Source organism: Prionailurus viverrinus, chromosome A2 (genome assembly GCF_022837055.1).
Source record: "Prionailurus viverrinus isolate Anna chromosome A2, UM_Priviv_1.0, whole genome shotgun sequence".
NCBI lineage: Eukaryota > Metazoa > Chordata > Mammalia > Carnivora > Felidae > Prionailurus > Prionailurus viverrinus.
Window position 1 is genome coordinate 4,781,087 of NC_062562.1, and position 26,682 is coordinate 4,807,768.

The following is a 26,682-nucleotide window of genomic DNA, read 5'->3' on the forward strand; positions in this document are numbered from 1 at the left end:
TGGGCGCCGAGACAGGCACGCCGGCCAATGAGAAGCGCACCGTGGAGGACGCCGGCCAATGGGCGCGCGCGCCGGGGGGGCGTGTCCGGGCCGCGGGCCGGAGCGGGTCGTGCGCGCTGAGGAGGAGCCGCCGCCGCCGTCGCCGTCGCCGCTGCCGCCGCCGCCGCTACCGAGGCCGAGCGGAGCCGTTAGCGCCGCGCCGCCGCCGCCCGCCCGCCCCGGAGCAGCCCCGGGCCCGCCCGCCCGAGTCCAGGTAAGGCGGGGGCCTTCGGCGGCCCCCGACGGGGTAGGCCGCGGCAGGCCTGAGCTCGCTTGGCCCGGCCGCGGGCGCCCGCGGGCCTGCACCGGCCGAGGCCCAGGCCGCACCGGGCCGGGAGGGGACGCGCGCGGGCCGCCGCGGGCGGGCGGGGGCCGGCCGGTGTGGGCGCCGGCGACAGGCCCCGGGCCGGATTCCTCAGCCGCCGCGAGGGGCGGGCGAAGGGGACACGGCGTGGGCACGCGCCTGGCGGCCGGGCTCCGCGGCCGGGGCCCTAGTAGTCCTGGGAGCCGGGGAGCCGGGGGCGGGAGAGAGAAGCCAGAGGCGAGGGAGTGGGGTGAGCGCCTTCAGCGTGCAGAGGTCACGGCCCACAGGCTCGCTCCCGGGGGAAATCCTACAGATTCTTTTGTGGTCGTTGTCAGAGGACCGCGGTCGAGCGGAGATCCTTTTAGAAGTGTGCATACCCTTCAGGATGTATGGGAACCCTAGGGGGAAAAAAAAATATTTTTTGAACGCCATGTCTAACAAAGCTGTTTTTGGGGCGTGGGACGTTGGGATTTGTAAAATGTGTGTGTGTGTGTGTGTGTGTGTGTGTGTGTGTGTGTGTGTGTGTGTTGAAAACACAACCTGCACGCATTTGAACAATGGGGGATGGATGCTCTTCCTTTTCCGGTCTCCTCTGATGCTAGGCTTCTGGGTTTTGATACCTACTGTGTGCAGGGAAGGTGGAGAAGAACTTTTGCTTGTGCTGTCCCTGGAGGGACAGAGCCCCCACCCCCACCCCCCGCCCCTTAGCAGAAGTATGCACATAGGATCCATATGGCCATTGCTCCAGAAGTGGGAAAATGAGAAAGATGATCCGACCACGGTAGGGTTTCTCAACCTGGGCACTAACATTTTAGGTCTATCACGCTTGGTTTGGCAGGGGGAGGGCTGTCCTTTGCATTGTACGATGCACGTTGTAGTATTTATTGACTAGCATTCCATCAGATGCCAGCAGCATCCCCCCCCACCCCCACCCCCCCCCACCCCCACCTCCCCAGTGCTGAAAATCAAAAATGTCTTCAGACGTTGCCAAAAGTATCACACACACACGAAAACCACTACGGGACTAAATGATCTTTTACTAAAAGTTCCTCCAGCCACAACGCTGATGCCTTGGTATCCAGGGCTCCCAAGACCTTGTACAAATTCAACTGTGGGAGCCTTAGTTTTCTTATCTGTAAAATGGGGTGGAAAAATTGCTGTGTGGATTTGAGAGTGTGGGAAGCTCCTAGCAATGGCCTGAGCGTGGGAAACACTGAATAGGTAAAGTTTAAATAATCGCCAGTATTTAGTGAGGGTTTGCTACGTGCTTGTCACTTCACAGAGCTTTATCCCCAGCCCTTGAGATGGGTGCTTGTGTACTTTACATCTTCAGGACAAACAAACCGAGGCTTAGATGGGTCACTGGTTTTGACCAGGCTCGCACAGTAGGGTAGCTGAGGCGGGATTTGAACTCAGGTCCTCAGACTCAAAGTCCTTACTCCTAACTACAGAATTTTATTGCCTTTATGACCACAAGTGGCCGGGAGAATTCCGTCCAGTTGTCACTGAGCATCTTCTGTGTGTAAAGTGTTGGGATCCGTTAACAAAATTTTGTGACCTCAAGGACCACAAAGAGGCTGAGACATAGGAATACCTCAGAATGTGGAAATAAATAATGTTTATGTTGAAGCACTGGTTTTGAGGAGGCACAGTTTCAGTCTGGGTGTGCTGAGCGTGAGGTCATGGTGCAGCAAGTGGAAGACGAGAGAATTGTGAAAACACTGGCTTTTTGCCGCTTGCTTATTGCTTCTCTTGTTCCCCACTTCCCATTTGCATGTTTTCATACTCCAGCAAAAGTTGTCTTTTTTTACTGCAGATCTGATCGTGTCACTCCTGATTAAAAGTTTTTGGGTGGAAGAAATTTTAATTTTTTTAACCTCTGTAGGTGACTTTAAAGCTAAAGTTTGGGATCCCAGGTCTTGCACATTTTAACCCTCCCTTCCTTTTGCATTTCGCCTGCACCTAGACCGGAACCTCTGACCCTCTTTGCCTGTTGTCCCCACTGCCTGCCACGTCCCAGTTCTCCTCCACCTAGAGATCCTTTCCTCATGCTCTGTGGCCCCACTCAGAGCTCACTCACCATTTGCAGCCTCCTCTGATTGCTACTCTCCTTCTCCTCCCCTCTCCTCCGCCAGAATCAACTGTTCCTCGCTTGTGTCCCCATCCCATTCAATGGAGTCAAATGTTGAATGGTGAGGGAAGTGCAGTTGCTGCCTTTTGCCCCTAGGTGGCAATAGTGAGGCAGCGAGGCTGACCAGAGCCTGTAAGTCAGGGGAAGACCAGAGGAGAGCAGCCTACAGAAGGGAAGTGAGTCCTGCTCCCCTCCTTTAACCAACTCTCCCGCTCCACTGCCAGGCTCTGGGAGGCAGTGATGATTACAGTGTGTGGGCAGATTGTTTCAGTTATATACTGACTGGTGTGGAAGCACAGGAAAGGAGACTGTTAACCTAGGCTTTGGTGTGCAAAGGAGATCACAGAATGCTTCCTGGAGGAGGTGGAGTGGGGCGGGGAGAGGGGTTAGCCAGGTACAGACCACAGGGAACAGCTTTGCACGATACAGGAACAGCATCTGCAAAGGCACGGGAGTGGGAACCTCTTGGTTTGTTCCGGGAACCACGTGGAGTCTGGTAATTCGGGGGCAGGCAAAGTGAAGTAAGCAGGGCACGAGGACTCGTGCGGCCGCTGTGCAGAGGGGTTGGATGTTGTCCTGCAGGCCAGCCATGGATGATTTTAGGCCATAAAGTGAAGAAGTCAGATCTGCTTACAGTTGGAAGAGTCGGAGGGGGATGATGCTGAAGGCCAGCACACCAGTCAGGAGGTGATCGCTTCCCTCTATGTAGGAAGAGCTGTGAATGTGGCCCAGAGCTGTAGTGGTAGGGAAAGAGGGGGGTGGGTTTGAGACGTGGCTGGGTATGTAAGAGACACAGGGCTCAGTGGGTGTTTCGATGTGGGACGTGAGTGAGCAAGAGAGGACAGCAGTGGACGATTCTGGGTCTCTCCCTGAGTGACGAGTAGGAGGATAGTGGTCAGTAAGAGAAACAGCGAAGGCAAGAGGAGTGGTTGGGAATGTGGACGTAGACAGGAAAGTGCCGCTGGAATAGAACGCACGTACATGGACATGCTGCGAAACAGGAAGGGGCAGAAGGTGTTGGGGGGTCTCACTTTTATGATAACTGTCCATCCCCACTTGACCCCGGGCCTCTGGGTGCCTTGGCCAAGTCAGTGGTCGTACTTTTGTAGATTCAAGACACAAAACGCAACTGTTTGCTCATTGCCTGGGGAACAGGGAGAAAGGGAAAAAATTGCCTCCTTGAGGAAATTCTCACCTGAGTTGGGGAGAAAAGACCTTTATAGATGTAGAAGATGAGGTAGCAACCGGGGGAAGCAGCGGGTCGTGACAGCATTGAGAGCGTTGAGAGAGATGGTTGTCTGCTGCTTGGTTCTTGTGTTTGATGAAAGAGCTGCTGTCCATACTGGTTGTTGTGATCAGAGAGGCGTGGGCAGGAGTTTTCAGGCGCAGCCAACAGCCCCGGGTGAGTGAAAGGAGAGCACAAAGAGGTCCGGAAGCCTGGGTGGACTGGTTTGGGCAGGCAGAGGGGTCAAGAAGGTGAACTCGGAGATGAATCTAGAAAAGTATGTCCGGATCAGGTGGTAGAGGGTTTCTGGACACAGTCAAGAGGTGATCTTGGAAGTTTGTGTTTCTGGGGGAAACTCCAGGATGGACGGACTGGTCAAGAGGCTTTTGTGGTACGAGGTGGTGGGTAATGGCCCGAATTTGGGGGCTGGGATGGGTTCTGTTCCTTTATCTTATATACCCCGAACCTTGCTCTTTGGCTGGCACACGTTCGGCACTCTGTGTATACTTGGGAGAAGGAGGGCCAGAAGGGGGCTCGGGAGTGACTGGATCCAGCCGCCCACCAAAAACGACATCTCTACTGGAGGAAAGACATCTCTACAAAGGAAGGAAACAGTCCGGGATGATCCAGTGGCAAGACTGATGTCACCATGAACAGAAGTAGGGAGACAGGAGGTGGAGAAGTGATTTGGACGGAAAAGACCTGATTGCGTTTAGAGAGATTGGGTTTGAAATAATCATGTGGCAGGGAGACCACTTGGGAGTCTGTCTAGGCAAGAGATAACAGGGACCTGAACAGAAACGATGGCAGAGACATGGAGGAGAGGGCGACATATCACTGATGTGCGTCTCGCAGAACTTGGTGCCTACTTAGGTATGGGGGACAGAGAGAGGTGGCTTGGGAGATACATGTGTCCTGCCACCAGAGGAAGTAATTCAGGGGAGGAGGAGGTTTGAAGAGGGGGGCAAGGATTGGAGGAGAGGGTTTAAACGTGTCTGCGGTTGGGCACAAAGAGGTCAGGGAGGCGCATGTCCCCCTTGATTTTGTTAATGAAGTAGGAGTAAGGAGATGGGGTCAGAATAAGGTTGATATCTCTATTGGGCAGATTGAGAGGCGAGCTGACCCATAAGCTTGCGTGTGCGGTTGATGGTGAGGGAGCATAGACCACCAACCAGGTCTTCCACGTGTGTGGGGCTGTAGTCGTGAGCTCTGTGACTTCCCTGGAGTCCCGGCCCATTAGAAACGGCATCAGAGGTTTGGATCACTTCCAGGATCCCAGGGGCAAAGAGGCAGAGTGCTCCTCAGTGGACCTGGAGGCGGTGAAGTGGCCACTTGCCGAGCACCAGGAAGCGTGCCAGGCGCTGTGAAGCAGGCGGCAACATCCCCATTTTGCGGACAAGGAGGCTGAGGCTCCAAGAAAGGAAGTGCCATACTCCACGGTAGTGTAGCTGATTAACAGTAGGGTTAGTGCTGGAGCTCAGGTCTGTCAGACTCCGCAGGCCAGTCCTTCCTGCCATGCCGTGTTGCTTTGCAGTTCTGTATGAGAGCCCTGGAGTGGCCTGGACCAGCCAGAAAGAAGCTGGAAACTCTAGCAGGGCCGTGGAGCCGATCCTGTCTCCTCAGGCCTGTGGAGCACTTGGACTGGGCCAGACACCAGCCTCACCTGACCTGCTGCTTCCCGGAGCTTCTCAGCCTGGTGGATATGTAATTGCTGTGACGTAGCCTTGGCTGGCCCAGTCAGGTGGCTTTACCCGCCAGGGGCTGCAGGAAGTGGCGAGTAAGGAAATACGTACCATGTTCACTTAAGCCCTCCCCTCACAGAGCAGTTGTAATTGGGTCAGGTGGTTCGTTCACTTTTTCTCTGGCACCCCAGAGTGTTTCCTGGGTGACCTTACATTCCTGAGGCTTCTACCTTGGAGAACTCAGAGTTTTAACATCTGGAAAGGACCTTAGAAATAATTGAGTCCAAGCCTCATCATGTGATGTGTGAAGTGTCAGGATTGAGCCTGAGGATCTATTCGACTGTTCTAGTTTGGCTCTGGCTGGAGTAGTTCAGCACGCCTGCTCTGGTGCCTATAAAGTGAGACGGATTCTCACCGGGGCATGATGGGAGCTAGTCTTGCTGCTTGACCTGTGTAAGTTTTTTACACACACATCTTGCCTCTGTACACGTAGTGCTTATACGACTGATGTGAACAGTGTTGCTGGAGTCACGCGGCAGCTAGGGTTGTTGAAAATAGTGCAGTGGGACTGAAGACTCTCAGAGATCATCCAAGCAGGACTTCTCCGTAATGTATGCAGTTACTGGAAACGTTTCCAAATCACCAGGAATTGCTTTGCTAAACGAAGTTTCCCCTTTTATTCCCCATGATTGAGTTTGATTCTGTGGGATGGGATGGATGATCCCAGAAAAGTAAGGTACTGAATGAATGAGTACGCTATTAATACAATTTCCACCCGCCCTTTAACATCAAGTGGCAAATACACAATTCCCAGGTGGGTCTGAGACCCAGTGTCTGTCTGTCCTCCGTCACCCCCAGCCCCCCCCCCCCCCCAACACACACACCGTGTGTGCCTGGATGACTTATCTACAGTTTGCCGTAGTGTGGGTTGGGCGGGGGCCCTTAGGGGACACCACTGTAGGTTTGGGCCCCCAGGCTGTCAGCCATGATGTGGGTGAAAAGCAAATAATTAGGTGTTAGAGTGATTTGCCCATCAACAAAGGTTTGGGCTGATGGTGAACGGGCCCAGGGAACTAGGGCGACCTACTGTCCGGGGGGGACTTTTCACAGATAAGTGAGGAGGTGATGGAGAGGGCAGACACTCTCTGCAAGAGGAGCAGCCATCACAGAGACACGGCGACAAGGTCTGCAGCTTGCTGGGGAGGAAGTTGGAGCCAGGGGCCCCATCACGAAGGGCCTTATGTTTTGTCCATGGGAGGCTCTCTGGAGTGACCATCAGAGGCCTGGCTGGCCCTGCCGCTTCTTAACAGCGGGATGACTGACCCTGAGCAAAGTCATGAATCTCCGAGCCTCAGTGAGTGGGGACACCACTGACAGGGAACGCCCAATGCGTTGACCGGGAGGAGTCCACGTGGAGAGACCGCTGAGTGAGAGGGCACGGCCTGGTGAGCTGCGAGGTGGCCAGAAGTGGCTATGACTTGGAAGTCACTGATGGTCAGACAGAGATGAAGGCCCAGCTGTGATTGGTGCTCGCCAGTAGCTAGCTTGGGCTGGGTTATCGATGTGGATTTGGAAGGGTCAGGGGAAGGGACCCAGAGAGCAGGGTGGGGCAGCCCTGAAGCATCGAGAAACCCTGCGTTTAGAGTTTGCGTTTCTCCACTGTTGCCGGTTGACCAAGAACTGGGCCCGCAAGGGCTACTCAGCCTCACCCAGGGTGTCAGGAGGAGTCAGGGTCCTGGGGGATAAGGTCCACTCTTTAAATCTTTTAAAATTTATCTTCCAGTTCGCTCCTTTTGTAGAGTTCTTTGAGTTTTGGCAAATGCATAGAGTCGTGTTACTACCTCCACAATCAAGACCTGGGAAAGTTGCACCCCCCCCCCACTCCCCCCACGAAGCAAAAATGCCCCCTGGTGCTCCCGCTGTGTGCTCTATGCTGCCCTTGCTCCCTGCCCCTGGCAACCACCGATCCATCCCTATGGTTTTGCCTTTTCCAGAACGGTCTCATGTGGTATGTGGCCTTGGAGTCGGGTTTCTTTCACTCCACAAAATGTATTTGAGATTCATTCAAGTTGCGTGGATAGGGAATGCTGTTTTATTGGTGAGCAGAACCACATTCTGCAGCCTTCCATAGTCTCGCCACTGATGGCTTGAGGGGCGTTTGAGCTGCGCCCGGTTAGGGTGTTGATGAATCAAGCTGCTGTAAACACTTGTGTGGGGGTTTCTGTATGAGCACAGGTTTGCATTTCTCTTGTATGACGACTAGTATAGGATTGCTGGGTCTTACGGAAAGTGTTTAACTGTCAGGCGCTGCCCAACTGTCAGGCGCTGCCCGTACATTTTCCAAAGCGACTGTAACATTTTTACATTTTCCACCAGCGATGCACGAAAATTCCCCGGTTTCTCCACATCCTCACCAGAACTTGATATTGTCTGTTTTGTTGTTGTTTGCCTGCTTTTGTTTTATTTTGTTTTACGCATTTTAAATGGATTGGGAGTATTCTCATTCCGGATGAGTAACGGTATCTCAGTGTAGTTTAAATTTGCATTTCCCGGGGCCCCTGGGTGGTGCAGTCGGTTAAGCGTCCGACTTCAGCCAGGTCACGATCTCGCGGTCCGGGAGTTCGAGCCCCGCGTCGGGCTCTGGGCTGATGGCTCGGAGCCTGGAGCCTGTTTCCGATTCTGTGTCTCCTTCTCTCTCTGCCCCTCCCCCGTTCATGCTCTGTGTCTCTCTGTCCCAAAAAATATATAAACGTTGAAAAAAAAATTTTTTTAATAAATAAATAAATAAATAAATAAATTTGCATTTCCCTAATAAGTAATAATGTCAAGCATCTTTTCACATGTCTGTTTGCCATCCATATATCTCCTTTGGTGTGTTGTTTGTTCACATCTTTATCTTTAAAATTAGTTTAGTTTAGGGGTGCCTGGGTGGTTCAGTCGGTTAAGTGTCCGACTTCGGCTCAGGTCATGATCTCGCGGTTTGTGAGTTCCAGCCCCGCGTCGGGCTCTGTGCTGACAGCTCAGAGCCTGGAGCCTGCTTTGGATTCTGTGTCTCCCTCTCCTTCTGCCCCTCCCCTGCTCACACTCTAACTCTCTCTGACTTTCAATAATAGATAAACATCAAAAAAAAATTTTTTTTTAATTAGTTTAGGGGTGTTTGGGTGGCTCAGTCTGTTAGGGGTCTGACTTCAGCTCAGGTCATGATCTCATGGTTTGTGGGTTTGAGCCCCGCATCGGGCTCTGTGCTGACAGCTCAGAGCCTGAAGCCTGCTTCAGATTCTGTGTCTCCCTCTCTCTGCCCCTCCTCCATTCTCTCTCTCTCTTTCTCTCTCTCTCTCTCTTTCTCTCTCTCTCTCAAAAATAAATAAACATTTAAAAATTTGTTTTTAATTGGTTTAGTTTAATTTTTTTTACCCCTCCCTTAAAATTAGGTTGTTGTCTTGTTAAGTTTTGAGAGTTAAAAAAAAAAAGTGTATATTTTGGATACAAGTCCTTTTTCAGATACGTGATTTGCAATTATTTTCTTTCAGTCTGTAGACTAATTTTCCTCGCAGTGTCTTTTGCAAAGCAGAAGTTTTACATTTTGATGATACTCACTTTATCAATTTTTTAAAGTGGATTGTGCATTTGGTGTGGTGTCTAAGAAATCTTTGCCTCACCCAATGTCACAAAGATTTTCTCTTAGAAATTTTCTGTTTTGGGGGTGCCTGGGTGGCTCAGTCAGTTGAGCATCCGACTTTTGGTTTTAGCTCAGGTCATGATTTTGAGTTCGTGGGTTCGAGCCCCACATTGGACTTTGCACTGACAGCATGGAGCCTGCTTCAGATTCTTCAGATTCTGTGTCTCCCTTTCTCTCTGCGCCTCCCTTGTACATTCTCTCTCTTTCTCTCTCAAAAATAAATAAATATTAAAAAGAGAGGGGGAGGCATCTGGGTAACTCAGTGGGTTAAGCATCGGACTTTGGCTCAGGTCATGATCTCACAGTTTGTGAGTTCAAGCCCCATGTCAGGCTCTGTGCTGACAGCTCAGAGCTTGGAGCCTGCTTCAGATTCTGTGTCTCCCTCTCGGTCTGCCCCTCTCCTGCTTGCACTCTGTCTCTTTCTCTCTCTCTCAAAAATAAATAAACATAAAAAAAATTTTTTTTTAAGAGAGAGAAATTTTCTGTTTTTACATTTTAGAACAGAGGTCGGCACACTTCTTCTGTAAAGAACCAGATGGTAAATATTTTCAGCTTTTTGGGCCATATGGTCTCTGTCACAACTACTCAACTATGTCACTGTAGTGCAAAAGCAGCCACAGACAATACATAAACAAAAGAGTATAGCTGTGTGCCAATAAAACTTTATTTGTAAAAACAGGTGGTGGGCCGTATTTGGTCCACAGACCATGGTTTGCCAACCACTGTTTTAGGAAGTCATCTTTTTGGGGCACCTAGGTGGCTCAGTTGGTTTATCTCCAACTTTTAATTTCAGCTCAGGTCATGGTGTCATTCATGGTTTGTGAGATTGAGCCACACGTTGGGGAGGGGGGCGCGGAGGCTCTGTGCTGACAGCGCAGAGCCTCCTTGGGATTCTGTCTCCCACCCCTGCCCCTCTTTTGTGCACGCACTCTGTCAAGTAAATAAATAAACTTAAAAGAAAAAAAAAGTCCTTTTTTTTACCAAACAGAGAGGACACTCCACTCTGAATAATGAGAATGGGATAATTATTGCCCAGTCCATCACTGGTGAAAGCAGGGGGAGGGAGAAGGCAGAACAGTAGGTGCCTAACTCAGAACAAAGGTGAGGAGAGGGAGAGAGAAAGGAGAAAGGAAAGAAGATAAATGTTTGAATCACCTTTTGAGCAGACTTCCTTGTGCATTTTAATTTTTCAGAGTTAACCCTTGCACTTTGGTTCAGACGTGGTTGGTTGGTTGGTTGGTTTTTACGCTAATCTATCTTAAAGACTCGTGGCTGCAGATGCTTTAACAGATTCGTGGAGTTTTTCATGAGTGAGTCCATTATTGCTGGTGGTCACATGCCTTTTACTGAAAATTGGTATTTATTTAACCATTCTCTAACTCATATTTCGATTCTGTCTACCATCTTATGAGCTATGGGATCATGGATTCCTCACATACTTCCCTGCATGTATGTGATTATTCCTGGAGAACAGATTCCTACGGTTCTGAATCAGAGGGTAGCATTTGTATTAAAAATTTTCATAGGGGCGCACCTGGGTAGCTCAGTCAGCTAAGCGTCCGACTTCAGCTCGGCTCCTGATCTCATGGTTCGTGAGTTGAAGCCCCACGTTGGGCTCTGTGCTGACAGCTCAGAGCCTGGAGCTTGCTTTGGATTCTGTGTCTCTCTCTCTCTCTCTCTCTCTCTCTCTCTCTCTGCCCCTCCCCCTGCTTGCACTCTGTCTCTTTCTCTCTCAAAAATAAATAAACATAGAAAAGTCAAAAAAATTTTTTTCATAGACACTACAGGTTATCTGCCAAAAAGGTTGTACCATCATATACTTGTATCAATGGTGTGTAAGGGTGTTTTCCCCCCTGATCCTTAGTCACATTGGATTTTATCCATTCTGGGTGGTCTTCTGTCTGACTGCCAGAAGGTGGCATCTTTTTTGACATTTTCCTCATTATTCATGAATTTGAGCTCTCCATGGTTTATTAGCCATTTGAATTGCCAGCATCTATTAGTTGTGGCTCATATCCTTTGTGCACTCTCTGTTAGTGATGTGTCTTTTTTCTTATGAATTTGTAGATGCTCTGAATCAAGTGGTCTCAGCCTTGGGAGTATTGACATTTGGGGCGGGACGTTTCTTGGTTGCGGGGGCCATCCTGGGCCTTTTGAGATGTTTAACAGCATCGCTGACTTCTACCCACTAGGTGCCAGTGGCACACCACCACCTGTATTCGTGATAACCAAAAGGGTCTCCAGACCATGCCCGGTGTCCCCTGGGAGCGCCAGGTCACTCCAGCTGAGAACCACCGACCTAAATAATATAATAGGTGTAGCACGTATTTTCTCCAAGTCCGCTGTTTGTCTGTGTATGGTGTCTTTTGCCATACAGAAGTTCTTAATCTTATGAAGTCTGACTTTCCAGTCATTTCTTTCGATGCTAACCTATTTTATAGAGAACAGGGAGCATAGAACATTTTCAAATAAATAAAAGAAATGCTGGGAGAGTGGACTAACTTTGCACGTTGTGTGTGGTCGGAAGCAAATTAGGAAGTGGGAAGGTAGAGAAGAGCCAAATGTTTCCAGCAGGAAAAAAATAAAGTAATAAAATACAAAACACACCACACCTAACTCCTCTCTCAGTGCTGACTCAGGGGGGGAGGTGGGAGCTGTGTTCAGGTTTTTACATAACCGCAGGCAAGGCTATTTTTGAAGAAGGCTGCGTGAGTGCTCCTGACAGCGGGCACCGGGTTTTCAAGCGTAAAAGCAGGGCTGGGCAGGAGGGATCTGGAGAAAGGGGTGGGCCGCCCCCGAGACCTCCCGGCTGGTGGGCAGCAGGGCCCCTTTCTCAGAGATGACACTTCAGCCCCATGGGAGCGAGTGCCTGCATAGTTAGAGGCAGGGACGTGGGACACCTTAGATGTGGCAGCCGCGTGGCCAGTTGTGCCTCCAGAGGAGCCGTCCTGGTGCTCTCGGCTGCATTGATCTGGACTGCGCTCTGAAGCCATCTCTGTGCTGTGATGCTTCCCGCCGAAAGTGAAGGCTTCTGCGGGCGGCCAAGGGCATTCCAGAGCCTGCAGCCTTTGAAGACCAAGTGCCTCTGACTGGTGGAGAAACCCTAACCTCTCCCAGTTCCGTGGCTGTGGCCTTCGGAATAAAGGGATGCAGATTGCCGTCGTCTGCCTGCCTGAGGCCAGACAGGCCGTCTGAGTCAGGGTGCTCAGGTGCACATCGCGGGCCCCTTGGTACCCAGCTACACCAGTAGTGCACGCGGAGGTGAGAGAAGGCTCTTGAGATGACCCGAACACTTTTCACAGGAGCTTGAGTTACGGCGCTAGAATTGTTTGTGGGTGTTGTTTTGTTTTGTTTTTTAAGTCAGCTCTGTGGAACTCATGACCCTGAAATCAAGAGTCACACGCTCCAGGGGCACCTGGGTGGTTCAGTCATTTAAGCATTGGACTCTCGATTTCGGCTCAGGTCATGATCTCACGGTTCATGGGGTCGAGCCCCCTGTGTCAGGGCTCTGTGCTGATGGCGCAGAGCCTGCTTGGGATTCTCTCTCCCCCTCTCTCTGCCCCTCCCGCACTCGCACTCTCAAAATAAATACAGAAACTTAAAAAAAAAAAAAAAAAGCCACTTGCTCCACTGACTGAGCTAGCCAGGCCCTCCTATTTGTAGGCTTTTAGAAGCTCCTTAGGAAGAGAAATGGTTGAGCTTGAAGCTGCTTTGTTTTGTTTTAGAGCGGCTTTCGGGTCACAGAAAGGTTCCGCCCCCAACGCACAGTCTTCCCCGTTAGTCACATCTTGTGTTGGTGTGGTGCTTTGTTAGAACTAAAGAATCTGTACAGTTTGCCTTAGAGTTCCGCTCTTTGTGTTGTACGTTCTGCGGGTTTGGACAGATGTGTGATAACACGCACGCACCGTGAAAAGATCACACAGAATAGTTTCGCTGCCCTAAAAATCCTCTGTGCTCTGCTGTTCTTCCCTCCCTCCCTCCTAACCCCCGACAACCACTGGTCTTCTTACTGGCTTTAGAGTCTCGTCTTTTCCACAGTGTCACATAATTGGGATCAGACAGTGCGTAGCCTTTCACACTTAGCAATGTACATTTGAGGCTGCCCCAAGTCTCCGACCCCGTAGCTCATTTCTTCCTGTCACTGAATAACACTCCGTTGTGTGAACGCACCAGACAGTTGGAGTCTCTTTCTCCACTCGCCTGTCGAAGGGCATGTTGGCTGCTTCCGGTTTCCGGACAATTACGAATGAAGCCGCTGTAAACATCCGTGGGCATGGTTTTATGTGGACCTGAGTTGAACTTGTAGCGTTGAAAAGAAAACCCCGACGTGCCAGTCATGGTGTTTTGCCTTAATGTCCTGCAATGTGGACACTTGGAATTTACTTGACTTTTTTTTTTTTCTTCTCTGTCTCAGATTTTTAAAAAATACAATGTCTAATGGTTATGAAGACCACATGGCCGAAGACTGCAGGGATGATATCGGGAGAACGAATTTAATTGTCAACTACCTCCCTCAGAACATGACCCAGGATGAGTTACGGAGTCTGTTCAGCAGCATCGGTGAAGTCGAATCTGCAAAACTCATTCGGGATAAAGTAGCAGGTAAAGGAACCGAGAGGGTTTGCGAGGGGAGCTCGTGGCCCTCCCGCGGGGCACTGCCTCCTTGGCCGGCGGCTCTGCAGTGCTCCTTGGTGCAGAAGGGGCCGCAGCCTTGAGCCGATGGCTGTGAAGTTTCGTTTTTATCTCAGGCTCTACTTTGCCCTGGCCCTGGCGTTAAGATTTGGACATAGGTTCCCAAGAGTTCATCGTAAGCCAGAGTGCGCGTACATACAAAGTGCGGTGGTGGGAGGGGAGGGAAAACGAGGAAACCCCCGCAATGAGGACCGCTCAGAGCTGTAAGAGACCAGAGGATGACAGCCTGGCCCGGCTCGGTCCCACCTGTGGAAGCGACGCTGGCCCGTGGCAGAACATGGAGCGTCCCCCTGGGCGGCCCTTCCTGGGCTGTGGGCTGTGCTGTTTGCTGTCACGCAGTCACATCAGCTGGAACGTCTGAGACGCACGGAGCTTGACCTCTTGTGGAGCCGGAGCAGGGCAGCCGATCAGCAGGCAGGCAGTAGAGTCGGGTGCCGGCTGCAAACCCCGCTCTCCCGCTGCCTCCATGTGCGACCCCTAAGCCTCAGTGGCACCCGACGTAAAGTGAGGATGGTGGCTCCCGCATCCTGATCCTTAGTTGCCTCGAACGGGTTTGCAGACACCTGGGAAGGCCATCCTTATGGAGCAGCCTCCGTCCTGAGAGCATGGTTTCAAGGAGCAAAACATGGAAAGACCAGGTGCTACAAAGCACTTCCTTCCTTTTGTCCCCAGGGAGGAGCATTGTTTTAGGGAGCTGCCCTCCTCCTCCTCCCTCTTCCTCCTCTTCCCCTTCTTTCTCCCCTTCTTCCCCCCCTTCTTCCCCATGCCCCTGTTCTCCTCCTCCCCCTTCTCCTCTTCCTCCTCCCCCTCTCCCTCCTCTCTCCCCTCCTCCCCCCCCTTCCTCTCTGCTCTGGTGAGCTGAGCAATGGGCAGTCCCCCCAGGAGGGCTCTGGCTGCCACCCTGGGCTGTGGGGCTATGATTCTCTCACTGAAAACTAATTTAAAACTTAAAAAAAAAAAAAAAAAAAAAAAACCTTTATTACGGAAATAAGATAATACCTTGTTGTATTCAAATCTACATAAAAGTAGAGTAACGTATGGGACCCCAGGTACCCATCGTCCTACTTCATCCACTCTCAGCTTTTGCTGGTAACCTGAAGATTCCTGTCCCTGGGATAAGTCCTGGAGAGGCCAGCTGACTGCTGTACAGGGAATTAGTTCCTCAGAGGGGGCATTGAATTCAAGTCTTTTAAGGACTCTCCCAATTCTGAGAGTCTGTGATTTTAATAGATATCTTCTAAGTAGGAATTGTAGCTAATACCCAAATTGAACAGTGTTAGAATGTTCTAGAAGCCATTATATTTCTCCTGTTTCAGGAGACCATCCTGAATAAGAGAGTCCTTGTTCAGAGGCATTTTAAAATTCTCCTATGCTACTAACAAGTCTTGCCTTTCTCCTTTTGTGTTCTGGTGGAAGGGAATTTTTAGCCCCGTGGATGTTCCTGAGCCTTGCATTCCGATTTTGCCAGCATTCTCGTGGTACCTGGCTTCTTTGTCTGTTCACTTGTTGTGGTTTTCAAAGGAATGTGAGCTATGTTAATAGGAACACCTAGGTTTGGCGAGATCAGGCCAGAGAGAGCTGGTTCGGGAAAGGAGGTAAAAGCAGCAAAGAGTAATTTGGAAATTATTTCAGTTCAGAGATAAACTTTTTCTTCTCTTCGGGCAAGATAAGTAAAGGGTACCAAGAATTGTGGAGGAGGTGAGCCCAGGCTCGATTTCAGCTCAGCATCTTGCTAGCAGTTCCTTAAATTGGATGACCGGACCTTCCCGGAAAGCTTACTGTGTGTTCCCACCTCTGTCCTGCCGCTAGCGTGTGAAAACCTCGCCGGCCTTGCTGCCCCTTTGTCCTCTGTTCCGCTGCTCTGGTGAAACCCCAGACACAGATACGTTCACGGCTTCTTCCTCCTGGCCGGAGAGAGTCCTGCATCCAGACACACAGGTGCCCCGTGGAATCAAATTCCCAGCTGAGCTCAGCCTGCCACACAGGCCTCCCTGGCCCTCCCAGCAACCACTTCAGGCCCGTTTGCACCCTTCATTCTTGGCCCATGACTGCCTTTCACCTTGTAATGAAAATAACAGCCACCTCTACCTCTGTTCTATGCTGGCGCTTCTCCATCCCGGGAGCCTCTGGCCAGGCAAGTGCATGCTTGCCTGGGTCTCTTTGGGGCCGCCTGAGCAGCGTTCCGACACGCTCCAGCATCTGTCCTCTTTGAGAATCCTTGCTGAGATTCTCTGACTTCCTCTAGCCCAGGATTTTTCCACTTGAGCACTCCTGACATTTGGGACTGGATCATTCTTGGACGGCGGGGGGGGGGGGGGGGGGGCACTTGTGCATTGTGGGACGTGGAGCAGCATTGCTCGCTCCCACCTGCTATGTCCCGTGGCATCTTCTGAGTCACGACAACTGAAACATGCCCCAGACATTACTGGGTGTCCCCAGAATCCTCCCCCTCCTCCCTGTGAGAACCACTAGTTGTTGTCCTCCCTCCCCTCCCATTCATAGAGCTGTCAGTGGACTGTCTCCTCTTCCTTCTGGAAGCTTCCTCTCGCCCTTGGCTCCCACGAACCACCTGCCTGAGGCCTTGCTTTGCCTCTCCTGCAGCTCCTTCCCAACCATTCACTTAGTCTTTCGGGTTATTCCCATGCTGCTTCTCCCTAAGCCCGTCCTGGGGAGAGCAGACGCCCCTCCATAGCTTCACTTTATCCTCAGTCTGCTGCCTGTGTGTCAGGGGAACTACTCTCCCGAGCTTCACACCCCTCGACCCCTCAACTTCAGGGTTTTCCAGACTGACCTGGACTCTGTCCCACCAGCTGCTTTCTTGTTTCTCAGCATCTGCATCTTAACAGACGACACCAGGTTCACTCAGTGCACTCCAGTCAGAGATCTAAGCATGACCTTTGAAGCGTGTCCCTGGCATTCATCCTTCTGGGTGCTTCCGCCCCTTTTCCTCCCGCCCACACCCGCTGCCTCAGATCTAGATGAGGCCACATCACTGTCTGCCTGCACTAGCGTTCTGGCCTCTTAACCAGCCATCTGTGTTCCCTCCAGATGGTCCTCTTCACCGCGGCAAAGGAATCTCTGTAACACTCCACATGTGACCCTGTCACTCACCTGCTTTAAAACTCTTAGTCCCCGGCCCTGCTTGCTTTAGGGCACCTTCTCTGCTCAGCCATGTCAGCATTAGATGCTGCTCCTGGTCTGGGTTCCCATAGCAACCAGGCAGCTGGCAGTGTGGGCTTCCACACTGTATTGAAGTTAGAACTTTTTGGTCCAGTAGGTCCGTATGGTTCTCAGAAGCAAAAACCCCATATGTCCGTAGATACGACCATAATCAGTGCTTGTTGAATGGATGAATGAATGAATGAATGAATGAATAGGTCTAGCGATTGGAGAAGAATGCAGATCAGCATGGACATTGATTTGCTCCGCAAATATTTATTGAGTGCCAGCCATTGGCCAGGCACTGGTGACGGGAGGAACGAGGAACGGGTGGTGGCTGGGTTATCGGGAATATTTGGGAACGTCTGACACGCTGGCTTCCAAGATGCAGCATGTTTCTGGCTGGCCAGGTCCCAGCCCCCGTGTTGGGGACATGTATTTATTGCTGCCTGTTCCATCCACAATCCCTAGCTGGCCCTACTGTGCAGCCCTGTCCCACTCTCCGCCTGGGGTCTGGTCCCTCTGCAGATGCCATATGGCCCAGGAGCCAGCTTCCACCCTCCTGGACTGTCTGTCCTGCTGGCCACTTGGTCCCCAGCCTCCAGCCCATTCGCTCAGCTTCTGGCTCATGGCCATGCACCTCTGGTCAGGATAAAGCCCACACTCCTGCCTGTGGCTCCCAGGTCTCTGGGGCGCTGTCCTCCTCCTCCCTAGCCGCTGTGCTCGCCACTCACCCTCCTCTCAGCCCTGACTGAGCTGCTTGTCACTCCCCAGACAGACCCTTCTCTTACAGTCTCACGATTTTGCAGATATTGTTCCCTCTGTAGGAAAGCCCTTCCACACCAAGCCAGCCTGACCGCTTTTTGTTTTCTTAATGTGAATCACCTTTGTTCCGTATATCAACAACAACAGTGTGAGGCAAAAAGGAAAAGTTTAAATTACCCCAAATTCCACCACTGTTAGCTTTGTGGTTTGTGTCCTTCCATACTTTTTTCTTTCCACATTTGTGGTCATAAGCAACTACGTGTTTTTAGAAAAATGGGCTTGCACCACTCAAGCTGTGCTGGAAACTTTTCTTCCTGTACCTGTGAATGCTTTTCTATCATTGAACATAAAGCAGTCTCGTCAGAAGAGCGGCACAGTGTTCTGTTGTATGGAGATTCTGAGTTCACTGCAGCTTGTGACCACATTTCCGTATTTACAAACCCCACTGAGAAATATCCTGGTGCAAACCTTCAGTCACCGCTCGTTCGCATTGGGGGTCTTCTAGAAATGGACCATTAGATGGGAGGGTGTGGACCTTCCTGGACCCTGTCACCAGTTGACACTCGTGCCGTCGACTGGGCCAGGGGGGTTTCTCATCTTGCCCAACCTAAGTCAAAAATGACATCTGATTGGGGTGGTCATTCACTCTAGTGACGTTCTAGTGGCTGTTTGTACTCTTCTTTTATAAAATACCCTTCTTGTCCTTTGCCCATTTTCTTTCTTGTGGGGGCATTCGCTGTTTCTTGCTCATTGTCTCATTAACTCGCCCAAGACCTACTCCTCCTGCTGTGAAGTCTTCCCTTGAACCCCTGCAGACATCTAAAAAGGAAGAGCTCTAGGGGCGCCTGGGTGGCTAGTCGGTTAAGCGTCTGACTCTTGATTTCAGCTGAAGTTGTGATCTCACCGGGTTCGTGGGATCGAGTTTTGCGTTGGACTCTGTGGACAGTGCGGAGCCTACTTGGGATTCTCTCTCTTCCCCTTTTTCTCTGCACCCTCCCCCCCAAATAAATAAACTTTAAAAAAAAAAAAAAAAAGGAAAGTAGTTTTAAAAAAATAAAAGTAAAATTTTCTTTTAACGTTTATTTATTTTTGAGAGACAGAGCACTAGCGGGGAAGAGGCTGAGGGAGAGGGAAACACAGACTTCAGAGCAGGCTCCAGGCTCCGAGCCGTCAGCACAGAGCCCGACGTGGGGCTCAAACTCACAAACTGTGAAATCATGACCTGAGCCAAAGTCAGATGCTTAACCGACGGGGCCACCCAGGCACGCCTCAAATTTTTTTTTAAATAAAGGAAGAACTGGGCTCTACGGGCCCTCTCACGTTGCAGGTGAGTGCCTGTCCTCAGGGTGTTCCCCTCCCTCAGCTGTCCACCCCAGGTGGATTTGAGAAACACTGAGGGATGAAAACATTATATCTGGCTGCTCTGGATGGCAAATGTAACACGAGATGCCAGGGCATTGTCTCTAGGTTTTAACCTCGTCTAGGGGTGCCTGGGTGGCTCTGTTGGTTAACCGTCCGACTCTTGATCTCGGCTTGGGTCGTGATCTCGCGGTTCATGGGTTCGAGTTCTACATCGGGCTCTGCGCTGGCTGCTTGGGATTCTCTGTCCCTTTCTCTCTGCCCCTGCCCTGCTCGCTCGCTCGCTCTCTTTCTCAAAATAAATAAATAACCTTGTCTGGAGAGAGTGGTGTTTGGAAATGGAAGAGCATTGGCTCAGAGGCCACCCGGCAGGGCATGAGTAGTGCTCACAAGGGGGCAGCCTCCATATTCTCCAGGCAGCGGCTCTTGGCCTGCTGGCCACCAGGAGAGACCCTAGTGTCAGGCCCTGCCCAGGCCTGCTCAGTCAGCCAGTCTGGGCTGTTTGAACATCTGTGATGTAAGCTTTCTGGAGGACGGCAGTTCTGGTTCAGGACCAAGTGAAAGAAGCCGACCTCTTCCTGCAGTGCGGGGATGGCGTGAGCTGGGGGGAGCACTGGCTTCTGGGATATCCCTTGGCCTCAAACCCAGAGTTTATTCATGCTTCATCCTTGGCCGTTCTCTTTCTCATCTGCTGCCCCCTCCCCCTCCCTTAGATCTTCACCCTGGGGGTCTGCTTGACCTCCCCTGCCAGCACCGACCCCAGGCAGGCCCTGTCTGCCCTCTGTAAGTCCCAGCAGCCTGTGCAGGATCCGTGCCCTGCCTGAGCGCTGCCCCTGTTCCACCACCAGGCCTCAGACCTTCCTCTGTCAGGGCTTGTCTTCCATTGCCCTAAATGAGGGAGCAGCACCTGATGGGTCTTCGTGGCCTTGATTCTAGCAAGCTCACCGTGTCTGAGGGACAGGAGAATCATCTGTAAGGAGATTGGAAGTACACCTGCCTGACCTCTTGGGTCCTTGAGCTTGAGACAGGCCCTCGGGAGCTGTGTCATTACCCTGCACGGCTTATAGACCCTGTTAGAGAAACAGGAACTTGGGGGCCTGCTTTGGGAAGTGAGGGCCTCCCCCAGGTGCCCACTCTGAGTATAGACCATTGAGGGTCTGCAGAACTGGGGAGCCCCACTCTTCCTCATTCACTTCCAGCAGCAGCTCTCAACCTGGGCTCCACATTGGGACCGCTGGGGGGCTTTAAAAACTGCTGAAGCCACCCCCACTCTTACTACACCCCACCCCCATGCTGATACTGGTTCAGGTTCTGGCCTGGGCAGTGATAGTTTTTAGAAACTGCTCTGGTGATTCTGGCAAGCAGCCGAAGTCGAGAGCAGTTGGTTTATGGTGAGCGGCCAGGTGGAGGCAGGGACTCGGCACTGTGTTAGGCACTTTCGCCAGTGGCCTCATCCGGTGGGTGCAATCCAGGGCTCCTCTTCACTCCTCACCTGCCTTCCCTCCCACAGCATGCAGGTGCCCGCTGTAGAGGGTTGGATAGACTCTCAGGGGACAGGGCCAGCCCAGAACAGGGTGTACAGAGATCCCTCCCCATGAAGCTCCCTCCTACAGCAGCCCATCTGTGGGCCTTTCGGTGGCTCTGCCTTCTGCTGCCCGCCCCCCGGCACCTCCCTACCCAGCCTCGCTCCCGGGCTCTGCCTGGCAGCCTGTCCCCACCACCCCCACCCCCACCCAGCAGCCACCTCTGGGCCATTCCCCAGCTCGTCTTGTTCAACTGTGCTGGCTGCCTTTCGTTTCCTGGAACACACCAAAGTCTCCTCTGCCTCACGGGCTTGGCACCTGCTCTTCTGTCTGGGCTGCTTGCCGCCAGCCATCCCAGGGTCATGCCGCAAGTGTTGACTCCTCACTGGGTGCTTCTGACCACCCTGTCCACCATGGGCCTCACACCCATGAGTCCCTCACACCACCACAGAAATTTTCCTTATAGCCCCCCGGGCGGCAGTTTTGTTTGTTAGTTTCTTGCTGCTTTGCCGTCGGCTGGCCCATCAACCGTTAAGGCACAAACTGCCTTCCGCTGTGATCATCAGACCCCCTGGCCAGCCTGGCCTGGGGCCTGGCACATAGTAGGTGCTCACTTAATACTTGTCAACTCATTGACAAGAACCGGAGGGGAAGCAGGCCTAGGAAAGGAGGCAGTGGCCACTTGAGGGTGTGTGACTTCCTGGGTGACGTTGGCAGTTTGTCCTGGGAGGCTACCCAGGAAGAGTGTGGCTGGCACAAGAGCCAAGGCCAGAAACCTGGGGGTCATCTCAGTGGGATGGGTAGAAGACTAAGCTTGGGAAGGGACAGCTGGGGAGAAGGAAAACCCAGAGAAAGAAAACCTGGCGTTGCTGTTCCATTCTGGGGGAGGTGACCCCTCAAGTGAGTTGGCCGTGCCCAGTGCTGCTGAGAGCTCGGGGAGCTGCGTCCTGACCGTCTCTGGGGGTGGCACCTGATGGTCGGACTGCCTCGGTAGACTGGCAGTCTGCAGTGACCACCCTGGGGCGGGGCCACCAAGTGCCTGGGAGGCGAGGAATCAGGACCCGAGAGTCGGGGAGGACCCATGTTTATATGCCAAGAGCAGCCAGCTGTGGCTGAGACACAGGAGTGTGGCCCAGGTACGAGTCCTCATCAGTGTCTGGTCTCCCCTAGCAGGACTTGGGCCACCTGTGGCACTGGCAGTGGAGGAGATAGGTGGTCTGGGGTTGGGCTTGGCCTTGTGGGAAGAGCAGAAAGATGAGAAGACACAAGTGTGGGTCGTGCCGACCGAAGAGGCAGAGAGTCCATCCTGTGGTCAGGCCAATGGGCTCCATGGCCTGGGCGTGGTGACAGATGGGCAGAGCAGGGGTTGGAGAGCAGGTGTTTGGGAGTAAAAATCCCAGCAAGCCTGGAGTTCAGTCAGGAGTCTATACCATAGACATTCTGCATTCTCAGCTTTAATGTTTGCAGTTTGGACCTTTTGCGAGGGCCCTAAAGATCCCAGCCTGGAGCCAGTTGTGGTTTTCTGTACTGTTTTCTGAACTTCTGATTCTGACTTTCTTGCTAGTTGGGCGCCAGCCCCACAGCCCCGCTGCTCCGGGGTCCTCGCTCTCTGGGGTTTAGGAGCTAATAAGTCTCTGAGACCCATGGGGTTTTGTTAGAAATATGGTTGTGGAAGGGCAGGTTTGGGTTTGTTTCTTTGAAAAGGAAAGTGGCCCGTGCAGCACTGCAGGTGGCTTGTGTAGTTGCTGTGCCCTGAAGGAGGGAGTACACCTCCGCGAGGTGCTCCTGGGGCATGGGCCACACACGGACTTCCTTCCAAAGCCTATGGTTTTGGGGGAGGGGGGGACTTTTCAGTGGAGGAACCGCCGGCCTCGGGGGATCCTGGCCAGCGCCAACACCAACAAAGCGATAGGTCATGGTGACAGCACGCAGCCCCCAGTACGATGTCAGGAGGAGGGCCCCTCGCTCTGGGGTCTTCCTCCCAAAACCCGTCACCCACTGCAGTCTCGCCATGAGAAAAACATCTGACGAACCCAAGCTGCAGGAGAGTCTACAGAATTCCTGACCAGTCCTCCTTGAAACTCTCAAGGTCATCAAAAACGAGAAAAGTCTGAGAGCTGTCCCAGCCAAGAGCAACCTAAGGAGACGTGACAGACTACATGTCACGTGAGATCCTGTGTGGCCTCCTGGGACGTAAGAGGACTTTGGGGGGAAACTGAGGCAATCTAAATCAAGTGTGGACTGTGGTTAATTGTAATGTATCAGCATTGGTTCCTCGGTTGTGACAGATGTCCCATCCGGATATAAGATGTTACCACCGGGGAAAACGGGGTATGGGGTCTGTGGGAACTCTTTCTATTATCTTTGTAATTTCTCTTTAGATGCAAAAAAATAAAAGCGTTTAGGGTTTTTTTTTTTAAGAAGTGGCAAAACTGGGTTAGGCTCTCTGCTGGGTTCCACATCTCATTATCCACCTGAGGGTCTGGGTTCAGCCGGCACCCAGAGACCCCCGCCTCATGCGGCTCAAGGCCTGGCATGTTTTCTACCTGCTTGTTATCGCCCTCCACCAACCAGAGGAATGGAGCGAAGCTCACCACTCTATCTTTGTGCCCAGAGCCGTGCCTAGCATTCGGTGGCTGCCCGCCAGCACGGCGTGTGGGTGGGTAAGCAGTGGGCATGTCGGTTCTCCTCTCTGGGCCGCCTCCTGCCTGTCCTCTGTAGCGAAAGGACAGGCCTCCTTCCACTGGGCCCCTCGGCCTTGGCTGCACTCTGGGCTCCTGGGAACCCACAGCCCCTCCCCTGCTGGGCTGCATCCCTCCCGTAGCATGCCGTTGGCGGTCACTCCTGCCACTTCAGTGTTTCCCAAAGAAGAGGTGGGGACACCCACGCGTAACCTTGGCTTCCTTTGGGAAGAGCTCAGGTGTTGTTATCCCTTGGACTTGGGCTGATGGTGCTGTCACATGACAGCCGCTGGCAGGGGAAGCCTGGAGGCCTGGCCGGGGCCGTGAAGGCAGGTGCACAGCCGGCCGGGACTTCCCTCAGCTCCAGCTTCCCTTTGTGCTCCACGTCATCTGCTTTTTAGCTGGGTTGTAGGTGTTCGGGCAAGTGAGGGAACCAGCACTGGGTGGCACCAGAGCCCAGCAAGCCTTCCCGCTGTTGGGGTGCAAGCAGGGGAGAAACCCCTGGACGCAGACGGGTGGCCGTCATGCAGCTCTCCCCACCTGCCCATCTCGCCCACTCATGACCGTCCTCTCTCCTCACCCTTGGAGTCCCCACATCTCAGTCAGGACTGGGGGCACCGATCATCATCATTGCTTTTGTGATGGTTTCCACGGGATGCCGTTAGTAGCACAGTGTTTCTTTTTAAACAGCCCTTTTAAAGAAAAAAAAAATTAATAAAAGTAACACTTGTCCATTGTAGAAAATTTACATGTCGGCCAAAGAAGTGTGATGGTGACCGTGGGTCTTCTAACCCCACTTCCAGGAGGCCATGGCTTTTAACGACCTTGTCCTTTGGAGCCCAGTCGCACATGGTCCTGTTCACCCTCCCTGGCTGTCGGCCGGTTTACCAGTGTGCACGTGTTCTCCCACACAGGGCACAGCTTGGGCTATGGCTTTGTGAACTACGTGACTGCCAAGGACGCGGAGAGAGCGATCAACACGCTGAATGGCCTACGGCTCCAGTCAAAAACCATTAAGGTAAAGAGCTGCCATCGCCACCTCGTTCCTGGCCTCCAGGGGTCTGTGCTGGGCCCCCCGGCCTGGGGGAGCGACCTCCCTGACCTCACCTGGGCGAGGGATCTTCCCCTTACTTGACCATCACTATCAAGGGGACCATTGGCTTGGCCATTTCTCGGAGCCCTGGTGCATTTGGGGTATCTGGGGTGCCTCCTGTCTGCTTAGAGTTGAAGCATTGCATGTCAGACCACCCCAGGCCATGCTGGTGCCTCTCAGCCTCCTCAGCCTCCTCAGCCCCGTGAGCAAAGGGAGAGTCACCGTGAAGGGCACTTAATCGAGGGCAGCCCTCTCCCCGGCCCAGGGTGTGCTGTCCTTGTGCCGAGCGAGCATGTGTCTGGCCTTGCCCTCCTGTTCCCTCCTGGTTTGTTGCCGCAGCGACAGCAGCAGCATTGTCCCTCACGCCCTCCCTGCCAAGGTCTCTCCCTTCCTCCCCAGTCACAGCCAGGTCAACAAACATGCATTTGCTAATGTTTCTTGAGTACCTGCTATGTGTCAGACAGTGAACAGATGAATTCCTGCTCTCATGGAGGGGCGTATGTGTGTGTACACGCATGTGTGTGAGCACGTTCCAATAATAAACCGAAAGTCCCGTGTGGCAGAGGTAAGTGTTGCGGAGGTACATGGCGGGGGATGTTCTGGGGGGTGGCTTCGTGTTGACCGGTGACTTGAGGGATGCAAGGGAGCCACCAGAGTCACTCCCAGTTGAAGGGCTGTGGTGGCTTCCTGGGACAAGCGGGCAGGTCCCCCAGGCCTCGCAGGACAGCTTCCCCCGCCCTCATGTTCTCAGCTGCTGCCACTTACCCCCCCTTCCTGCTCTTGGTCCAGAGCCCCGCCTCCTCCCCACCCCCAAGTCTCTGTCCTCTGGCTCATGTGATCTTGTGCAGCTCCAGACCCAACCTGGACGACTTTGGTGTTTTCCCGACCTTTACTCCCTACTGCACCCTCCTCGAATAGGCCTCCTCCCACTGCCCCAGGCTGGTGCCCTGACCTTGCTTCTTGCAGTAGCCTGGGGTACCATGCCCACCCACTTCACCTGTAGATCTGGCAGGTCAGCCGTTGTTCCTGAGACGCATGCGGGCCGGCGTCCTCTCCCTCAACAGGAAGCCACGTGGAGTGAGATTGCCCTCTGAGCCTTTGGACCTGCCGGGTCCTCTCACCCCATCTCCCATCCCTCCGCTTCATGTGGGTGTCCAGAAAGGTCCCTCTTGGGCCTTATATCAGGGCTGGGCTTCCTAAGCTTCCCTGGACATCAGAGCCACCTGGGGTACTTTTGCCATAAAGGTTCCCAGGGTTGTGGCTTGGGCCTCCCCAGTCACACTGTGGGGTGGCCCTGGGAACCCGGATTTCTTCCTGCCTGCCAGGGAAGTCTTGCAGTCTGGCTGTTCGCAGCACATGTTCATTTGGAGGGTGGTGTTCCATTTCTGCTGTTGAAGTGTTTGTGATATGGATTGCTCAGTGGTTTAATCGTCCCTGAACCCCCCCTGTGGACTAGACCTGCGTGCACACAGGCCCTGTTGCGTGGTCCCCGAGGGCAGGAGCGCTGCCCACACATCTCTGTGGCCAGCACGGGCTCCCAGAGGCTCCTTCCACTGTGGAGCCTGGTGAAGGAAGCCACGTGTCACAGCCTTTCCACGTGTCTAGTGACTTTTGTTCCTCTCCACCAGCTCCGCGTTGTTTATTCTCAGCCCAAAGCTCCCAGTCTGTTAGGAAAGATCTGTTGTATTTAGAAAATGTTTGCTAATGCCAGGAGAGCAGTTATTCTTATTCAAATGCTGAAAACTCTTCATTACACAAGTGTGTTCTGGGGGGCAAGCCCTCTGCCTGGCGCTGGGTTCCATGGCCGATGGGTGCCCTCAGCTAGCTCACGTGTTAACACAGATGTTAATTCCCAGACCACCATCTGACTGGACCTCACATGGGCTCCACCCAACTTGTAAGGCACTGAGAGTTTCCCTCAAAGTCAGAGTTGAGACATAGGAGAGCAGGAGGAGGTAGGGGTAAGGAGGGCCGGGGTGGGGACACGAGGGTGTTCTGGGCAGAGGTGTCTACAGGGGCCACCGTGTGCCTCTTATGGACACAGGTGTGCTGCAGGAGACATACTGGCTAGCACGTTATGGGAACTTCAGGCTATCCCCAAGGTTGATGCCCCATTTCTCACCCACAAAGGCAGGACCTTTCCAAAGGCTCGCCTGCCCCCCAGGCTCTGTGATCATGGCACCCTGCGGCCCGCCTGGATGTGCCCTTGACCTCACTGGCATTCACTCTGTCCTCTGTGGTTGTAACGTCATTCCTTGATCTGAGTAGGGTGTAAGGAGTTTCCCGATCCCTGTGCCCTGTGACGGCAGTCCAGACAACCCCAGTGGGTGTGTGTGTGGAGGTGACAGGC

At 52.9% G+C, this 26,682-nt stretch overlaps 1 protein-coding gene across 1 annotated transcript in view; it reads left to right on the top strand.

Annotated features, from left to right (window-relative positions):
* Positions 1 to 149: 149 nt before the first annotated feature.
* The window catches only part of ELAVL1 (ELAV like RNA binding protein 1), a 39,312-nt gene continuing 12,779 nt past the window's right edge, over positions 150 to 26,682 (top strand). The window contains exons 1-3 of the mRNA XM_047842969.1: positions 150 to 253; positions 13,475 to 13,662; positions 24,154 to 24,257. Of these exons, the coding sequence (XP_047698925.1) occupies positions 13,491 to 13,662; positions 24,154 to 24,257 (276 nt within the window). The 5' untranslated portion in view covers positions 150 to 253; positions 13,475 to 13,490. The remainder of the gene's footprint in view (positions 254 to 13,474; positions 13,663 to 24,153; positions 24,258 to 26,682) is intronic.